The sequence below is a fragment of the Carya illinoinensis genome, chromosome 4 (assembly GCF_018687715.1).
Source record: "Carya illinoinensis cultivar Pawnee chromosome 4, C.illinoinensisPawnee_v1, whole genome shotgun sequence".
In the NCBI taxonomy this organism is placed as follows: Eukaryota; Viridiplantae; Streptophyta; class Magnoliopsida; order Fagales; family Juglandaceae; genus Carya; species Carya illinoinensis.
Genome location: NC_056755.1, coordinates 39,036,383 through 39,056,727, shown reverse-complemented (window position 1 = coordinate 39,056,727; position 20,345 = coordinate 39,036,383). Strand labels below are relative to the sequence as shown.

Below are 20,345 nucleotides of genomic sequence, written 5' to 3'. Positions count from 1 at the left end.
ATCATGTTAAATTGAGTTACAAATGTTATAGTACATGGAAGAAATATTGTTGGTTATGTAATAGAAGATCGCCATGACTTGCATTGGTACTTGATTTGACATTGATATTACAGAATTCATGTAATATATTTTGAGTTAGGAATGTTTTTTGAAAATGAACATGCGCGATATGATTAGTTTCTTATAATAAACCTATGAACAAAAAATGTTAGTTTATGGGCATTTGGGCCAAGTGGAAAAATTTAAGAGTTTTATTAAAATCACTATCCCACACACTCATATCTTTATGGGTTTATACTAGTTCAGTTATATCATTTAATTGATGAGTTATAGTGGGACACAAATACCTGTAGATTTTATGATCGCTAGAAGTCTATTTAAGCAGTGAGGGGCTTAAGGGTTCTAACCTACAACATAATTGTGCCTCTTGCCATGGGAAGACGCTCGGAGGTAAGGTAAAGTTGCTAAGGTGATTATTCTCTCATAATCAGGTCCAATTCTTCATCAAACTGCAATAGAGAAAGATACGTTTTCTAACTGTTATTATTTATTATATATTATTGATCATAGAAAATTGAATATCTAAATATTAATGTTTCATGTTAAAATAGTTAACACTGAAAACCAATATGTAGCTAGGTAGATGCATTTGTGCAACAAAAGGAGGTTGAGATCTTATCTTAGTTGGCAATGTGTGGCTGCCACTGCATCTTGCAGTGGAAAATGTCAATTGTCACGGGGGACGTTCGATTGGAGCAGTGTAGTAAAATTGTTGACTTTTATGTCTATATCTAGCTATTAATGGCTTGACAAAAAAGAGAAGAAGATAGAAAAGGGAGAGATGGAAGGGAGAAGAGTAATGTACGTTAGTTGAGGAGGGGGGTCGGCTGGGTTTGGGGCTGGCGGTTGCTGGTAGAGTTTTGAAGTTAGGCTTGGCTAAGAGATCAAGAGGTGCTATGACATTTTAGTGGCTCGTCCCTTGGGTTTTAGATGTGTGTGTGTGTGTGTGAGAGAAAGAGAGAGAGAGAGAGAGAGAGAGAGAGAGAGAGAGAGAGAGAGAGAGATGATGGGGAGGATACAGGAAAAAATAACTATTTGATTGCATTTCCTCCATTGGTCATAGTGGTTCCTGATCTCTCAAACTTTAGACGCAAAAATTATGAGAAATATTTTAGTTACAAAAGGATTATACAAAAGTAAACTCACTAATTGACGTAATTTGATGTAGTATGTCAGATTGTAAAGTTATTTTTATTATAAAGTATATCTAACGGATCTCATAAAATCACGTTAGTTTGTAAATTTACTTTTATATAATTTCTTTATGTTTGTAGTAGCTCTCAAAATTATTAGTCTAAACTAATAGATCTATTTCCAAAACATTTATTTATTTTTCTTTAAATTTTATGGATATTACGTTGGAACAATAATGAGGGATCTCGTCTCCAACAAGCCCTAAATTGAGCGAGCCAGATGGTGGGTCAGTGCATACCAGGCCCAGTTTAGCAAACAGAAGCATTTTCTGAGCCCGTTACAAGCAAACTGATACAAGGGCCTTGGGGATTAATGCCTCTCCTAAGAGCTGCATAGCTTTTATCGTTAACTCATGATGACTTTGTTTCAAACTTTCAAGATCCTAGCTGTCGGGTTTTGAGAGGTATATTTTTGTTCTGGTTTAGGTACTTTTCATTACCAATTTTCCTTGTTTGTATTCTAATTTCCCTCTTTAGCTATCCGGTTGACGGGACCTCCAATTCAATCAGTACAAACTGTGCTAGAAAGTGAGAACAAAGGTCGTTCTATCACTATCACTATTCTTAACACAAATATTCTATGGCAACCTGCGACGGACTACAATTTGCGATGTGAATAATAATTTGGAATGAAAATAGATTCATTTAACAGAAAATAATCATTTATACAGGAAATAAGTGTTCACAAATAAGCAAATTTGTTATAGCATGTATAAATAATTTTAATAACACGACATAATACAATAGGATAAGAATACTATATCATTCACGCTCTTGAACAATCTAATAATTTTACAAGAGTCCTCAACACTTTTTATTAAAAGAGATAGGAAAGAAACCCTTGGACATGCATGGCGTACAAACGCTATTTCTTTTACAAAAACAGGCCATATATGCATGGCTGGTACTTGAAATTCTAACCTAGCTCAACCTATATATCTTCTCATCTTAGACAGCAGTACTGGAGTCTTCTAGTGAGCAGTTACCGTTTGGCTTTGGCCGTTGAAGCGAAAACCAACAAGCTTCGGTTGCATCATCTATAGACAAGAAAACATTCTCCCTCCCAATGATGTCTATGAATTTTGAAGCTATCATCTTCTCCATAACCTTAATCCTTGGGTTTATGATTGCCATCTGGAATATATATATATATATATATATGAAAAAATTCATAATTAAACATATATTTTGGAGGTTTTAATTTGATGATCTTTCAATGGTCTCTTTCTCTCTCTCCTAAATTATTTCAGAGTTATATATATAAAGAAAAATATTTTATCTATAAAAGGATTACACAAAAGTAAATCATAAACTGATATGATTTGATGTGATATATTAGATTGTAAAGTTACTTTTATTGTAAAATAAATTTAACGGATCTCATTGAGTCATGTCAATTTGTAGCTTTACTTTTATATAATTTTTATGTATCTGTAGCAGTTACATATATATCTAGAGAGAGAGAGAGAGGGTTGTAGTCTACCTTTATGTCATTTGCCAGCAAAGTTCTACGTACTTCAATTAACGTCTCAATGCCTGTGATGTCGATCGACGTAACTCCTATATATATAACGAGGATTAACAAATTTGAAAAGTGTCCAACTCCGTAACATTATATATACTTAATTATAGTGAGCCATGTATGTATACATAACTTGGGCAAATGCAAATAATCCTTACCTGTCAAATCTAATAAAACGTGCTCAAGAATACTTCCTTCAAAGTTTGAAACAGCCTGCTCCTCCCGAATCCACCTCAAAATCCTACTCAAAATTAGAGCATGATCAGCTTACAAATAGAATTATGAGATTTAATTTGCTTTTGCCTTTTTACTCGGATTCTAGGTTTCAATCTATAGTAAGAAAGAAATAAACACATAAAATAAATCCACAATCAATTGAATTTGTCATATATTATTAAAAACTTTATAAAGAGAAATGTTTGTTCCACGGATCGATGATTTTGTTGAATCTATTGTATGTGTCTATCTCTCTGTTAATCTAAATTCTAGAATGAGGTTAGAAACTTTTGGATATCCAAATCCCTCTTTTTAAAGTAGTGCTATAGATCATATATAGAGATATCAATATTACAGATATAAAATTAATACCTTTCTCTGATATAGGTGCAATTGGCAAAGTAAATTGGGGAACCAAGTTGTAGAACCAGGATCCCCTTGACATCTGTTGAATCTGCATACTGCTCCATGTCACGATATAGAGTTGAGTTTGGTACTTTCCCAAGCTTGCAAGATGCAGGCCTTGCCACATATAGGAGTGCTCTAATTAGACTTAGTCCAACCTGAAGAAACAAATTATGCAAAAAACTCAAAAACTAAGACGTCTTTGTTTGATTCTCAATTAATCATAGTAGGAAACTATGGGAATTTATTTCACTACTAAATGAATTCAAACCATCCTTCTTCTTTCCTTTGTCTTCGTCAATTGGTTCTTTTTCCTTTGAGATCATCAATATGTAATATCAATAATCCTGATCATGGGTATGAATGAAATCCGTATACAAAGCATTTTTCTGAATGAGAAATGTACAAAGCATGTTGTTGTTCATACTATATTTTGTTATTTTCAGTTACACTTGTTAATATAACACATTTTAAATGGCTATCAGTTTAATTAAGTTGTGACATATAAAACCAACTAAAATATGTAACATCAACATGTGTAACTTGGGATATTTATAAAAATTCAAGAATAGGGATTAGCACTACTGCTATTTTTTGAAGAGAAAAGAGTCGCTCTTACCGAAATCATGAGGCCCACTTCCATGCTTATGAAAGCAACACCGAAGAAGGCAGCCATGCAAATGATAAAATCGAACTTGTCGACCTTGTAGAGGTGATAAGCCTCGTCATATTTGATAAGGCCAAACATGGCGGACATGATAATGGCAGACAAAGCAACCAGAGGAGTGTGACTAAACAGAGAAGCCAAGAAGAGGAGCGTCAGCGCCATGCTCACTGCCATTACGATGTTTGACATAGCCGTCTTACATCCGGCATTGAAATTGACAGCAGTTTTGGAAAATGGTCCTACACAAATTATTAAAACACCCATTTTTTTGTTGTAAAATCTCATTAAAAAACAAAAAACAAAAATATTGAACAAAAAAGTTATGTATATGGAATGATTTGTACCAGTTGTCAAGTAGCATGAAGTGAAAGACCCGACAATGTTCATGAAGCCAAACGCTATCATCTCCTTGTTCCCATCAACTTGTTCATTTTGCATAATGGCAAAGCTCCTTCCAATCGCTATCCCTTCCTGCATGAATTTATTTTTGCTTTATAAATACAGTACTGCACCTGATCTTTTACTACGTAATATTTCACAAAAAAAAAAAAAAAAAAAAGAAATAAAATTAAGGCCAATTACAGCCTGATGAGACCAAATCAGTGCTACGTATACTTACAGCCAGAGCTATAAGGCCTGAAACTAGCCCAGCTTTTATTACCGTCGGTAGATATTTAGAGTCAAAGTTTAATAAACCAATTGAAGACGGATTTATTCCTTTCTTCAAATTTCCAACCTGACATGACAAAGAAAACAACAGTGCTAAAACATTAAATCATGCACCTACTCTTGCGATCAACTGTGGATAACAGAGTAAAACAGAAGGAGTTGATGATCAGAAACAAAGAAGATTAATTTAAAAAAAAGAGGTAATACTGCACATACAATTTGGATACCATGGTCGTCTGCGTGAGTGAAATAAGCAAACAAACAGCCTACTACCACCGTTACCATTGGAGCTATAGCTGAAACCCAGAACAGCTTTGGCTTCTTTCTTCTCTGGAAATTTATGCTCCAACAACGTTATTAATACAGAAAAATCTGTGCGTGTGCGTGTGCGCGTGTGTCCGAGAGAGAGAGAGAGAGAGAGAGAGAGAGCTCAAATTAAGCTTACCACGTATGTAGTTACTTGAAGGAAACAAAGGAAAGTTACCCCAACAACTATGCTCTCCCACCTCCACTGTACAAGGAAGAAATTTATAAATGGTCGATCATCATTTTCAATTTGAAGATCACCACTGGTGATCGCTATTAGAGAAGTCCTGCCAACCACTATATTATATAAAAGAATCTCATGATTACGTACCTACTAGATTTTTTATTAATCCAAAGTCGTTTGTTTACAATTTTTTTCTAATGTGGCGGCAATATATATCATACATATAGATATATATACGTACAGCCACACAAGGCTTAATTAATAAGAGATTTTCACGTGATATCAATGGAAATATTCTTTAAAGAAAATGTTTTCTTACTCTGGAAATACAATATATATATATATATATATATAATAAACAAGATCACTTTTGTCAGTTTCAAAAAAATATTTAAAGCATAAGTAGTTTTCATACTATGACAAAGTTTTGCATTAATAATTTATTCGATATGATATATGATATATTAAGCGAACTTGTAAAAAATCATTTTTTTATTGTTTTACTATTGTGTTTTTGTACGTACAAACCTCTTTTCTGTTCTTGAAGATTGCATGAATTACAGATACGACATCTGTTTTAGTCGTAAAATGACTCAATCCGAAAACTCCCTTTAACTGTTGCAGGCATATGATTATCGCCGTCCCACCCATAAAACCAGTTATCGTGGAGTGCGATAAGAAATCCACTAGAATTCCCAACCTGCAGAAATCATTATATGCATCTAACTATTTGATTAATTAACAGCCAACATAGTAATAAATACATGCCAGATAATAATAATAATAGTGATAGTGGATTTTCTATAAAAAGACTAATATCCTTCTCTATATATGTGCATGTATATATCTTGTATGCTTTTTTTTTTTTTAATATCCTTAAGGAAATTAATTTTTTTCTATATATAGTCACTCATCTCATCTACAATATTTTTACCTTAGAAAACCTAGTGCCGTCTGAAAGATACCAGTGATGAACGTTGATGTGAATATCAAACGGAGATACAATGCTGGATCATCTATTGGCGATACTACGTCTGAAATGGTTGACTGTAGGAACAACGAGCATGCTGCCACGGTTCCCACCGCAAGATACTTCGAGTTCCCGAAAACAGCGTATATCAGCGGTGGAACAAAGCTAGAATCTACAACAAAATAGCAAAAGATTTCAGTTTTTACGAGTAGAAATTGTACTATATATATATGTTTATATGGGTCTGTCTTACAGAGGCCAATGATGGGAGGAAGGGATGCAAGTCTTGCATAGCTGATTCCCTGAGGGATTGCGAGGCTTGTAATGGTGATTCCGGCGAGGAGATCGTATCGGAATAAATGGAAGTTGTATTTAGGAAGCCATTCGAAGATTGGTATGAAGTATTGTAGGGCTTTTTTAAGACGGCGAGCTGGTTTTTCATTTCTAAATTGCTGGAATGGATCGTCCGGAAAGAAAGTTTCTTTCAGATCTGATTTCAATGTGGTGACAAAGTCTCTTGGGGGAGCAAAGTTCACGACCCGGCGTTGGGGATCGATAGAAGCACTACCCATGGTGGCCACACGGATCACAGAGAGAGAGAGAGAGAGAGAGAGAGAGAACTAAGTGGGTGTAGGGAGGCTAAAGGATGGAGTTACAGCATGCATTTATAGCAAAGAATAGTGGGAAATGGGACGGAGAATGGATAAAGGAGAATTTGACAAGCTACCGATCATAAAAATGATTTTGACAAGCTACTCTACGCACGTTTATAGTGACGTACGCAGATAAAATTTGCCTTCTGTTCATTTGACCACTACTACCGTCTCGGAATGGGAAAAGTTGTGGTAATTAGAAAAGAAAAATGCAAATCCTTTTACAAATGTAGTAAATAAGTACTCTTCTTTTGACTTTATTTTTTAGAAATTTTAATTTTTCATTAATTATATATGTGATGTCAAATTATAGGTTTATTTATTTTTGTGAGATTTTTTAGTGGCTGTACGTAATACTTTTCTTCTAATTTCAATTGTTACAATATTAAATTTGATGATCAAATTTTAAAAAGATATAAACATAAGTCATGTAGGCTCTACAACGAACTTTAATGCTATCCAATTAGAAATTTTGGATGATATATACGGACCCCACACAAATACTTAGTCTCCATTTAGATAGTGAAAATATTTTATCTCATCTCATTATTATAATTTTTTCAAATTCTCACATAAAATATAATAAAACAATTGATCAACTTTTTCAAATTCAAAAATAATAATAATGTTAAAAAATAATATTCTAACAATATTTTATTTGACTTTTAACTTTTATATCAATTAATTATCTCATCTTAACTCACTATTCAATTGATACCTTAATGTTGTGGCTATCATAATTGAACTTTATTGGCAATTGAAGAGGATAACAATTTTTTGTCAAGAAATAATGATCCCTTAACTATTATGAGCCTTTGAGTTTACTTGCTAATTTATTGGATTCAATTAATGATGGCCACCTCGATTTATAAATGTAAATACCATAGAAACGAGAAGTATAAACAAGAGTAAAATGCTGATTAATTGTTTCATTGAATAATGGAAAGAAATAAATTAAAGGCTGCCCTTTGATTTGTTTTTTATATTATTTTTGGGTTACTGTTTTAGGTAACAAGGGTAGAAAACATACAATTAAGCAAGAAGACTGGTTGAGAAGATCGCTATAAATGGCCATGGAAGTTTGGTCTCTATAAATGGCCATGACGTTGCTTATACGAGAGAGATGCTTAATTACTTATAAATTCGATCGGTGATCATATATAATATTATTAGAAATTTGTCGAGAAATCTCTAATTTACTAATGCTTAAGTTTTATGATCCTCCATATAAATTTCTTTTAATTTATTGCTAGTAATTAGAAAACTAGGGTAGTTAATTGGTTTTATCTATGTCTATATATATTAAAAAAAATATGATCAAATGGTATAATATTATTTATATATATATAGTAAAATTATAAACAGTTTTTTAAAAATAAATTATTAATATCTAATTAGGGATTTATATGCTACAAGAAAAATGATCTGTTGCATTACCTAAATTTGTCACAAAAGACACAAAACACGCCACTAACAAATAATTGCAACATGACATGTGTTTTTTGCTACGAATTTAGGTGACATAAAAAGTCATTTTTCTTGTAGTGATATATATATATATATATATATATCTATATATAAGAAAGAAGAAATTATTATATATAGCTAGGCCACATGATAGATGCATGTCACAAGTACCTTATTGCATAATTGGAGTTATTTTTAGAAAATGAGTTTAGATGAGATGAATTGAGATAAAAATTAAAAATTTAATAAAATATTATTAGAATATTATTTTGTAATATTATTATTATTTTAAAATTTGAAAAAGTATAATTGTTTATTATATTTTGTGTAGGAATTTTAAAAAAATTATAATACTGAGATAAAATAAGATAAGATGAGATGAAAAAAATTTCATTATCCAAACGGCCGGCCTATTACTAATGCCTGCGTGGCCACTATATTATATATACATGATATTAAAGAAGTTGCTTTAATATATTCTTGAATTTTAGGTTTCATTAACGTAAGCTTTTCTCTTTTGCGCTCACAAAGCTACCCAGCAAAAATTAATATTGTTTAAGCCATTGACGAGGAAATGCGGGCCCATACTATTCATGACCAATTACTAATTGACTTCTGCGCGAAGTACTGCATCATGTCCACACGGCACATACGTACACTTATTGGCTTATGGATTTTACATAGGCTACTCTAGTTAATATATTGATCATCTGTTGGACTCCTATCCGAACGACAAAAGAATAATTGATCATTGATATCATGAATTTCAGCGCTACCATATACCGAAAATTAATTAATATTAATGTAAGTAATATCTTTGTTTAATCACCAATCCACTAATCGAAATAAACAATACAAGGGGTATTACAACGTTTGAAATAAAATTAAAAAAAAATGGAATAAAGAAATTGGTTAATTTGAACCCATGTCCATCATATATATAAGTTGTAGTTAACTAAAATGTAAGGAGAAAGATTTGAAATATTCGTGCAATATTTGGGAGCCCCATTAATTCCAAAAAAAAAAAAAGAAAAGAAAAGAAAAAGAAAATTCTAAACGTTTGATCTTCCACGCACAAACCATCCAAAAGGAGTAGTGTTCAAATCAAAGTAGTATAGTAGTGTCCGCATACGTTACCATATAAACCTCCCTCGGTTAGCATTGAGGAGGGATAGCCATTAGCCGGCCTAATACTTCGAATGTGATATATATCATGTGCAACAAAGCAAAAGATCAGAAAATACATATATATTATACATACACAATTCAAATTTGAAACGTAATTACTTGGTGTATATAGTTTGGTGCATATATGTTAATGATGCACCAATTTTCAGTCATTTCAACAGGATCAATCATTGCATGCTTGCAACCTAAATTGACCTAAATTGTGGGGGAGAAAATGCATCAATGAAAAATGAACAAAAAAAGGGAAAAGTAAAAGGTTATGTGCTCATGGATGATAGACTAGCTACCTAGAGAGATTGTCTAGGAAATATAAGGATGATACATTACTGGGTTAACAATAATACTAGGAAACCAGGAATAAAATTCGAATAAAACCTTACCATGTAAGTGATATGGATGATATGTTCTATACATCGACTTGCAAATAAAATAACTCTTAGTCAATTAATATTATTCAACAAAGATGAAAATAACTTCAGAATTATTAAGTAATAGTTTGATCATAAGAACTTCACAAAACTTGTGTGTGCCTTTAATTCAATGAGTACTGGAATTTTGTTTGTTAAGCTGGTATATACAGCAACCAGCTAATGAAATTATGACTACATGAGCAGGGAGTGAATGTCTCAACAAAAAACTTACTAAAAAAACATGGTGCATAAAAGAAAAGAAAAGAGGGCAATTGATCAGCTGAAGAAATTGGCTTATGTCCATGTTTTAGGTCCGGACCAATGGGAACCCATCTAAAACAATAGTTTTCGTACGTGTAGTTGAAGCTAGCGGTGTATTGCAATATGGTTACGGTTTGAAGCCGCAATCAATAGTGGGGCATTTTACTCATCTAATTTGTTGATTTCGATATAACTTTTAACTTCCTTCTCTTCTTCATTCTTAGTTAGGGAAGAAATAATATATAGTTAAAATATAAAAGCAATTGTCCAATCTAGTCTTTGGAAGCAAACAAGTAAGGCATACGATTGTATTGGGGCTTGAGGCTCGTGCGTTAGGGGGTGGATGGCTCATATTATACGTCATAGACCGTGGCTTGGCCGGGCATGATCCCTGACCACAATTTGGCCGTGAGTGGAGAAGAAGAGGATTGAGAGGAGGAGAAATAGAAGAAAAGAAGAATATGAGGAAAAGGAAGAAGAAGAGGAGAAATGTAGAACAGCCGGAGTGAGGGAATGAGAAGAAGAGAAGAGAAATGACTAAGAAGAGAGGTGGGAGGTTGGAGGAGAAAGTGAGAGGAGAGAGAAAGAACATTAGGTTTTGGTTTAATATATAATTTATTTTCTTTTTAAAAAGGGCATATATATACACACACGGATGAGTGGATTCCCGCTGAGTCTTCGCTGACATGTTGATTTTTGCGTTAATTACTTGCCTGCATTTGCAATAGAGACGTTGGCCGCCCATCCCGATAGATTGGGTGGGCGAGCTGGATTGTAGGGGCTCATTACCCAACCCTAGATCATCAAATAGTGTCAAATCTATTTAGGATCAAGAGAAATAAAATTATATAAGAGTTTGAATTTTGACAAAGAGATTTTAATCTATAATAGGCCGTACTTATTCATGCTTGTTTTATTATTGTAGCACTTCGGATAAAATTATCTCCATCTTGCATGTACTCCTATTCGAATAACCTTAGATTTATTTGACAAGGATCCTGTAGAATGTTAATAATATTTTCCTATGTAATCAATGGGATCTTGACCAAAAACCTCCAACACCGTGTTAAGTATATTAACCGGGTTTGCCTTTCAGCCTCAGCAGCCGATATGGATCGATCCAGACTTAATTAAATATATAGCTAGGTGACATGACAAATGCAAATAGCTGTGTCATGAAAATTGTTTTTGTTTTTGTTATTCAAGTCCTTTCTTTTTTCCAAGCCACACATTCTCCCAATTTCGTTCACTTATTCCTACGTACACAAGACCCCTTTTCCTAAAAAAAAAAAAAAAACAATTGCCTCAAATAATAGAATGTAAAGTCAAGCCCATTAATATATAACTCCACCTACATACTTTTAATCATTGCTGACAACTTAGACCCTTTTTCTGAAATAATACACAATTGAAATTATTGAATATAAAGTCAAGGATCCCATGGCAAATTGGCAATGAAATCCACCTACCATCGATCCATAAAATGGGTATACACGTGGTCTCCATTAACTATGTCAAATAACAGAGATTTAGTACTGATCTTTCGATTTGGAAGATGTTGCCGCCACCATCGATCCCATCTACCGTCCAAATTAATATTTGCCTTAGAACAAGAGTTTCATATGTAGAATTATAAATGGGGTAGAGAATGCCTGGCCTATACATATATGCTAGTTATTACAATATCTATTAATTGTATATGATTAAAATATGTGAACAAGTACGTGAAAATATGACTTAATTTGACATTTGGTATTGATCTAAACATTGGAGAAAGTCAAGATCCCTTGAAATATGCAAGAGAATGAATGGAAATGTGGTCTTCCTACAAGCGAATTGGATGGTCATGAAATTGAAGAACGGACGGTCATAAACACAAGATTAAAGCTTAAATATATACAGTATTAAATTCTATAGAAAAAATTAAATAATATTGTAGGAGTATATATATATCACATGATGCTATTTTCTTTTAAATTAAATCTTTCAAAATTCAGTGAAATAACAATAAAAGATCAGAACATCTATTGAACAATGGAAGGTTTCAAGACTGTATTTTCGCCTACTACCACTTGTATCTGTTTTCAACTTCCACTAAGCTAGCGCTGGATCCCATATATTATACACACACACGACTCTATCCTCGATCGAGAATTTGTGATCATGTTTAGCATTAAAAGTATGAGCTAAAGTTCTTTCAATATTCAACGTACACGTGACAAAGGAAGATGATCAATTGCTTTGGATAATTCGTAATTTAGAGTGGTGTGACTCTTCTCGACCTAATCTTTTGCGCTTCCTTGTATATACTGCGCTGGCACACCCAAAAAAGGAAGAAAAGAGGGAATTTGGAAGAAAAGAATCTGAAGGTGGCAGATTATAGTTATAAGAAGAATTCAAAGCTGCATGCATGGGTGGTGCCTGCCCTTCAAGTCCTACATCTTTATTATTTTTTAGATGAGGATGCCACCAAAAATTTGACTACATGCAGCGCCCGTACGTGTCATATGACCTAAGAAAGTAATTAACACAATTTACGCCACTCTGATATCATCCCATTAATACGTAATTAATTATATTGACTTTACATATATATATATATATTATATTTTTGCGCATTTGTTTGGACAAATCAATTTTCATTCAAGTAAAGTTGGAGAAAATTTCCTTTGATCGATCATGTAAGAATTAAGCACATTTAAAAAAAAAAAAAAATTAAAGTACTATACCTGACGAGCTTTTAACTTAGAATTTTTAAAATGTATGTGCATTTTACGTATTTAGTGGGCACTTTCCAATTTTATAGATGGCCAGTCTGGAAGAAGTTTTTTCCGTTCTAAGTTTCAAGAAAAACTCGATATATGTGTGTACGTACGTACCATTAATAGCGGCTTGTATGACTTTAGAGGTTTTGGGTAAAAACTTGTCGATGGAGTAACAGTTAAAAGAGTTTGAATTTGGACATGTTGCGGCACGGGCCACCAACGACAATATTTTATTTCATTGCTGCATTCAGCCTAATCGATATCTATTAACAGGAGGTACTAAATTAGCGAAAACCGAGCAGATCGATCGAAGATGGTATTATTCCATCAAAGAGCAGGCCAAAGATGATCAATAGACGATGATCACGAATGCAGAGAGGAATCTATACCTCTTTTGGATGAAATTATTTTGTCTCAAAATATATTTTTTGTCATAAAAATTGTTGTAGTGTACCACTTCAATCTTCTTGGTTTTGTTTTGTTTTTTTTTTTTTAAGAAATGGTTGTGCAATGTACGTACATAGACTCTACTCTTGAAAAGAGGAAAGAGAGTTGGAACCAACTAGGACTCTAATCGAATTGAGCCGAGCAGAGCCGATCTTTAGCTTGTTGAGCTCGACTCGACTCAAAATACTCGAACTCTAGGCCGAACTTGAAATTTTTATTTATTCTTTGTTCGACCTCACTCGGTAAACTAAATTTTCAACTCAAGCTTGAGCTCAGCTCAAATTTTTTTTTAATAATATTTAATAATTAATAAATTATATAGATAAAAAATAAAAAAAATCTAATATTGAATTTATACAATTAATAAGTAAGACTTCTATTGAATTATAAGAGTTTAGAAATTTATAGATAGTTAATATCTACCTTGTTGATATTTATCTATAATAATAATATATTATATGCCTATAGAAATTATTAATACATACACATAATCTCATAGTATATATATATATATATATTTTATATATGGTTCCACATGCTAATATATAAAATATAACTATGAAGTATATTCAATATATAGACATAAGTAATTAGGTCACATATTATATATTTAATTATAAAAGTGCTATGCTTATATTATTAGCTAATACATACATGTGCATAGATGTATGTATATATTTATCAATATATGAATGAGTTTTAATCGAGTTGAGTTAACAAGTTGACTATGACATAAACAAGTGGGCCTTAACGAGCCTTAGCCGAGTTGAGTCGAATATATATTATTTACTAATCAATCGGGTATCTGCTTTCATAAATGAGTTTTTTTTTCCCCCAACCAGTCGAGTTCAATTCGAGTTTAACTGAGTGAATACCAAACGGACTATCAAATAGACTGGTTTATTTACAGCCCTAAAATGAGTGCATAGTAAAAATTCTTGAAACTCTCTAAGGATTCTTGATCGGTGTTGAGCTAAGTAAAAATCAATCGTATTACTTTGGTTAGTAAAATCCAAAAATTTTATCAATCTCAGGAATCCATAATCAACATATAGAGATTATTGTACATCAAATAATATAAAAAATGTTGGTTTTAGAAGATAGAATGTATAACGTTTTTAAGGGGAGTTACTCGTCATTTCTTACCATCAAGTCATATTTGGAGGAAGAAGAAGTCCATTTTCAATGATAAAAAGGATCATCGCATGACATCTATAGATTTGACGGGTGTTGATATACTCTATCATCTTTCCAACGTAGGGATTGTGTTATTTGATTAAAGTGTGAAGAAGAGAAAACGTCAACCTGATGAGCTTAATTGGACAAAAACAAGTATCTTCTTCCTAGTATCTTATTGGAAGAAGTTGAAATTATGAAAAAACTTAGATGTTATATATATTGAGAAGAATATTTGTGATAACGTCTTAACCACTTTGATGAGTACTTTTCGGAAAAATAAAGAACTCTTTGAATGCATACAGGGATTTGTGTAGTTTTTGTATAAGAAAAGAATTGTATTTATAAGATGGAAATCATTGGTCTATGCGGCATGCTTGTAAAACGTTGCAAGGAGATGAGAGAAGAAAATTTTGTGAGTGGTTACAATTTGTTAAATTTTCAGATGGATTTGCTTCTAATATTGGTCAGTGCGTTATTGGTGATGATTGTAAAATATCATGAATGAAAAGTCATGATTGTCATGTCTTTTTACAAAGACTACTCCCTGTTGTAATTGGTGGGTACTTACGACCTGATATTCGATTGGTTTTGTCAGAGTTAAGCTCATTTTTTAGACAACTATGTGCATGGTCCTTGCTTGTTGATATCATGCGGCGACTCATTATTGATATTATTGTCATCCTTTACAAGCTTGAAATGATATATCCTCCTGCTATCTTCGGTATAATGGTGCATCACACCATTCACCTATCCATGAGGCATTACTTGCAGGACCTGTACAATACCAATAGATATATCCATTTGAGTGATATTTGGGCAAATTTAAGCGTTATGTTCGAAACAAGGCCCAACTAGAAGGCTCAATTTTTGAGGCATATATTCATGTTGAATGTTTGACTTTTTGTTTCATATATCTCAATGATATTGACACTAGATTCCATAGAGAAGAACGAAATATAGATGTGTGTGAAGGAGGTGGAGAATCCAATTTCTCAGTCTTCTCACAGAAATTTCGGCCATTGGGTTCACCCACTTCACATCGCCCAAGCTTCAAATTGTGGGAAAAGGCACATTGGTACGTACTTAACAATGACAAAGAGATTAGCCAATATGTAGACTAAGAATACTTTCATATCCTACATTTACAAGATTCATCCTAGCCTTCCAACCATATTACTAATCATTATTCATTTTTGATTATTGACTGTATAGGGAACACTACAGCAAAGTGAAAAAAGAATGCATGTACGAAATTGATCGTAGGCATGAAACTGAATTTCCTATATGGTTTAGCAATCATGTATGTTATCCATTATCACTGACTATTTATTAAGTTGTACATTTCTCATTTTTCGGTTTGTTTTGAAGCTCTGCAATTGTTTCTTTATTTACATGGAATATATTAAACAATTAATTATTTTGGATTCCAATAATGTGTCTGGTGAGCTTTTTTCCCTAGCTTGTAGACCTAACCCATGGGTTGCATCTTATAGTGATTGCATAATGAATAGAACTAGATTTCATACAAAGCTATGTAAGCAACATCGTCGTATACAAAATAGTGGGTTTATTGATCCTGCAGAGCATCAAGGTAATCCAATTGACTTCTATGTGATTATAATAGACATAATGGTACTTTGCTACATGGGATGGCGACGTGTATACTTGTTCTAATGTGATTCGTTTGATGTTGGCGATCATAAAAGAGGAGGACATGTTGGAGTCCATCTAACGAGCGTTAATACATATTGAAAATGGTATAAGGATGAGCCATTTGTTCTCACGTGCCAAGCGTCACAAGTATTTTACCTTCATGATACAGGCTTGGGTAGGGATTGGCAAGTAGTGCAAAAGGTTACTAGTAGGAATATTTATGACACTGCGTATGGTGGTGTTTAGTGAGGATGAGTCTAACTCGAGTAGTGCTGATGTGCTCCAAGATGATGAACCTTTCTGTATGGTACGTGTGAATTACACTTCTCCATATTCTCCACTGCATAGGTTAGATGGTTATCCATTTACGATCAATGCCTCATCAATGTTAAAACATGGCTAGATCCATCTTGATGAGAATAACTATATTCTTGATGACGACACTGATAAAGAATGTGATGGTGATAATGCAAACCTCTGGAGCACAAGTGAAGAGGATGGAGAAAGTGATCAAGAACGTACTTAATTGATTGAGTTTGCAATGGAAATTCTTTTACATCCAAGTTGAGTTACTTTTCTACCAAGGTTGTGTGACAAATAATTGTGAGTATACTTTCATATACTTTTAATTTGGAAATATTAGTAATTTTCTACTTATTTTACTTACAAGAAATTACGCTTGTAAATTTTCATCTACTAATAATAGATCATTGTCATACAATTTTGTAGGTAGTCATGATTTTAGTTAAACATCTGAACTTGGGATTCTGTTTCAAACTTTCAATATCAAGAGCTAGTTAAATGTCGAGTTTGACACAAAATCCACTTAATTAGAGCACTAGCATGGTATTGACTTGCAACATTCAATATAATAAATGTAAATGTTAGTCTGCTATTAACTTGAGCTTTGATAGGTAATTGATTTGCTTGCTTGGTGATAGGGCCATGGAACTTATCGAATTGCCTCCATCAGCAAGTCATCAGGAGGTGTTTTGACAAAATCATTTCTCACTTTTTGGTTGAGAATTACTAGATCACTAGAAGGAAAATGTCTAGTGAAGATGTGTCAGACTTCCTAGGAATGATTGCAAGATCATGAATAAATCATTATTCTTGATTATAAAGGCTCAAAAAGTGGATTAATCTTATTACTTACTGTCAGTCTACCTTATTTTGATGATAACATTGCTTCCATGGAAGGAGGATCCCATCAATATGCTAATTGCGAATCTTGCTAATCATGCTTTGTGTTATATATAAATATATATATATATATATATGTGTGTGTGTGTGTGTGTATGTATATATTCAACTCCATCTACTGTACTAGAAATTCACAAGATGAAATTAGTTTATGCCACTTATGGTTTAATACAAAGGTGCACAAGAATATCCATAGGCATTCTTTGGAAGTGGTACAACACAACACTAAATTATCAACATGAAAAGGGCCACCAACAAAATAGGCCATTGTTGAGCCCCTGTATAATTAGAATTTGTTTTATATTGATTAAGTAAACATGATTAATGAGTGATCGGATGATTAGAAATACGTGATTATTTTAACCGAAATTAGCGTCCATTAAAAGAAGATGGTCTCTACCACGTACATGAATATTGATTCATGGTCAATAATTACTTGCCAAGTATTGTGATAGTTGTGATGCCCCCAAATTCCATTTGGGATCGGACGGACATTTAAAGCGTCGAGACATGCAACACAAGGTTACCTGCCCCCGTTCATGACATATAAGATGCAATATTCCTAACATGCATCTAACATTATGCAATATTCGCAGCGGATAATTTTTTTCTTTAGCAATACTATGCACCAAATTGAAAATATCCCAAATGCTTAAAACATACTTCATACATAAAGACCCATTGAGTAGATCACAACACTAGTCCAAAATGGTTATGATCCAAAAAATACTAAAGATGCAACTCCATTGTACAAGTAGTAATTTACGTTAACTACTATATTAACATTGACGTCGCACCGTCGCTTAGTCAACTGTGTCTAGTTGATCAGCTCCTGATTCTCCTTCAGGTCCTGTAACAAGATCTACCATTCGGGGGGAATGGTAGTTGGGACTACCAAAGTGAAATTTGATTACAAATCTCAGTAAGTTAACAAAAAAACTTCCACACAAGCTAATGATGCATGCATGACAGTAAAAGCATAAATGCATAATCAAATTCATAAGTAATTAAAGCATAACTTGGCGTACAATATAGTATAATTGACATAACTTAAATTAAAACATGAACTGAACTTGACTTGACATGAACTTGATCTGAAACTTGACTTAACATGAAAAATACATACTCCACAGTTGTTGTGGCCCCATGTATTCTACGTGATACAATTGCTGTGTCTCACGTAGTGTATGCATCACAATTGCTGTAACCCCATACATAAGTAATCAAGATGAAACATGACTGGAATACGAAATGACTGAAGCCCTGACGTAACATAACGTGACTTGACTATAACTTGAAATACATGACCAACTTGAGATAGAAATATTTCGTAACATTGCATAACATATAATAGACAACATATTTAACATGACATACTTGCAACAGTGAATATTACATGACTTGACATACATGTAATAGATGACATACTTAGCATGACGTACTTGTAAGGTACAGTAATACATGACAGAATATATTATGTAACAGATAAAAATTGACGACAGAATAAATTCTGTATAATAGACAATTACGTGATAACTTGGCATGGCATGACATATATGATAACACACATACATACACTGTAGTTCCTTTACTTAACACACATACACAGTAGACTGCTAGTAAGTTAAAAACTAACTTACCTCGATCTCCGCGTTTCTTATAAAACTTCAAGTGCGACTACGAGGAACTGTAATTAATGATTCTAAAAGTTAGAACTAAATCACTAAATATTTGAAATATGAAAAATACTAACTTAAAGAGTAAAATTTTCATTTTACTCTCTACATGTGGAAAAATGACCGTTTTACCCATAAGTTAAGGATTTTGCATACTAACTCCAAAAGTTTCTAAAATTTACATTCCTCATGTAAATTTTATCCTAAACTTAAATATCAACTCAGAAAAATTTAAAATAAAACACAACTATGAAGAACACACTGTGACCGAAACATCCATAGGCCATTTCCCTTGATTTCTGTTGCAATTCCTTCCAACTTCAAAACTCACGTTTAAACCAAAATTTTGCAACAAACATTTTCCAATCCTAAGTTCAAAATCATATTTAAAACATCCATTTAGAAAAAGCTAATAATTAACACCAAACTTTTTTGTAAAAAGATCCAAGCACTTGAATCACAAGTTTTGACCTTAAATCAAAACATCTCCAAGAATTTCAAAAATCAAATCTTACTTCTAACATATTCATAATATCATCCTAACATCAACCATGCTTTAAATCATCAAACTAAAGTCACCAAAATCACAAAATAACATTTGGAGTTTTTGGTTTTACATTTAGTCCAAAAACAAAAACTTTTTCCTCAACTAGTTTTGATAAATCTCTTGATTTATGACTTATAAATATATGATCTTCAAACCAAACCATCACATGGTTTAAAAAGATGTCCTAAAACATATATAAGCTTCTAATTCAAGATCACATGGTTAGAAATTAACCAAAATATAAATTTAGCCAATAATATCCACACTTTGGCTTATTTGAATATCTCTTTGCATAAAATTTCATATCTTTGAAACTAATATCAAATATCTTCAAAATAATAATATAACATGTATATAAGATACTTAGGATCCTCCAATAAAATTATTAAAGTCATTAGAATAGGTTTAGACCACCAAAGAGTTAAACTTTCTCAAAACAGAAACTGTTTTTCTTCTTCCAGTTTCTAAGTTTCTAAATCTAAGAAAATCTTTCATCAAAACCTTTAATCATGCAAAAATCCTCAACCAATAGTCACATATACATGTTAACAATACTCCATAAAAATTTCGGACCAATATCTATCCATTAGCTTGGTCAAAAACTTCAAACTATAACATATTCTCCAGTTTATCTCCCAGAATGACCTTTCTATAGTTTACACAATATTTGACTAACCAAATGATCTTCAAATGGGGCAAATAAG

The 20,345-nt window shown here is 32.7% G+C and overlaps 1 protein-coding gene across 1 annotated transcript; it reads right to left on the bottom strand.

The window, feature by feature from the left end:
- Positions 1-1,928: 1,928 nt before the first annotated feature.
- Positions 1,929-6,836, bottom strand: LOC122306830 (probable sulfate transporter 3.5). Its single transcript, XM_043119350.1, has 12 exons — positions 6,446-6,836; positions 6,157-6,364; positions 5,751-5,922; positions 5,178-5,243; positions 4,949-5,062; positions 4,683-4,799; positions 4,408-4,534; positions 4,016-4,302; positions 3,364-3,554; positions 2,934-3,016; positions 2,737-2,813; positions 1,929-2,387 (listed from the first exon to the last, which is right to left on the bottom strand). Exons 1-12 carry the CDS (start codon positions 6,762-6,764, stop codon positions 2,202-2,204), a joined length of 1,947 nt encoding a protein of 648 aa, XP_042975284.1. The 5' UTR covers positions 6,765-6,836; the 3' UTR covers positions 1,929-2,201.
- Between the last annotated feature and the right edge of the window lie 13,509 nt (positions 6,837-20,345).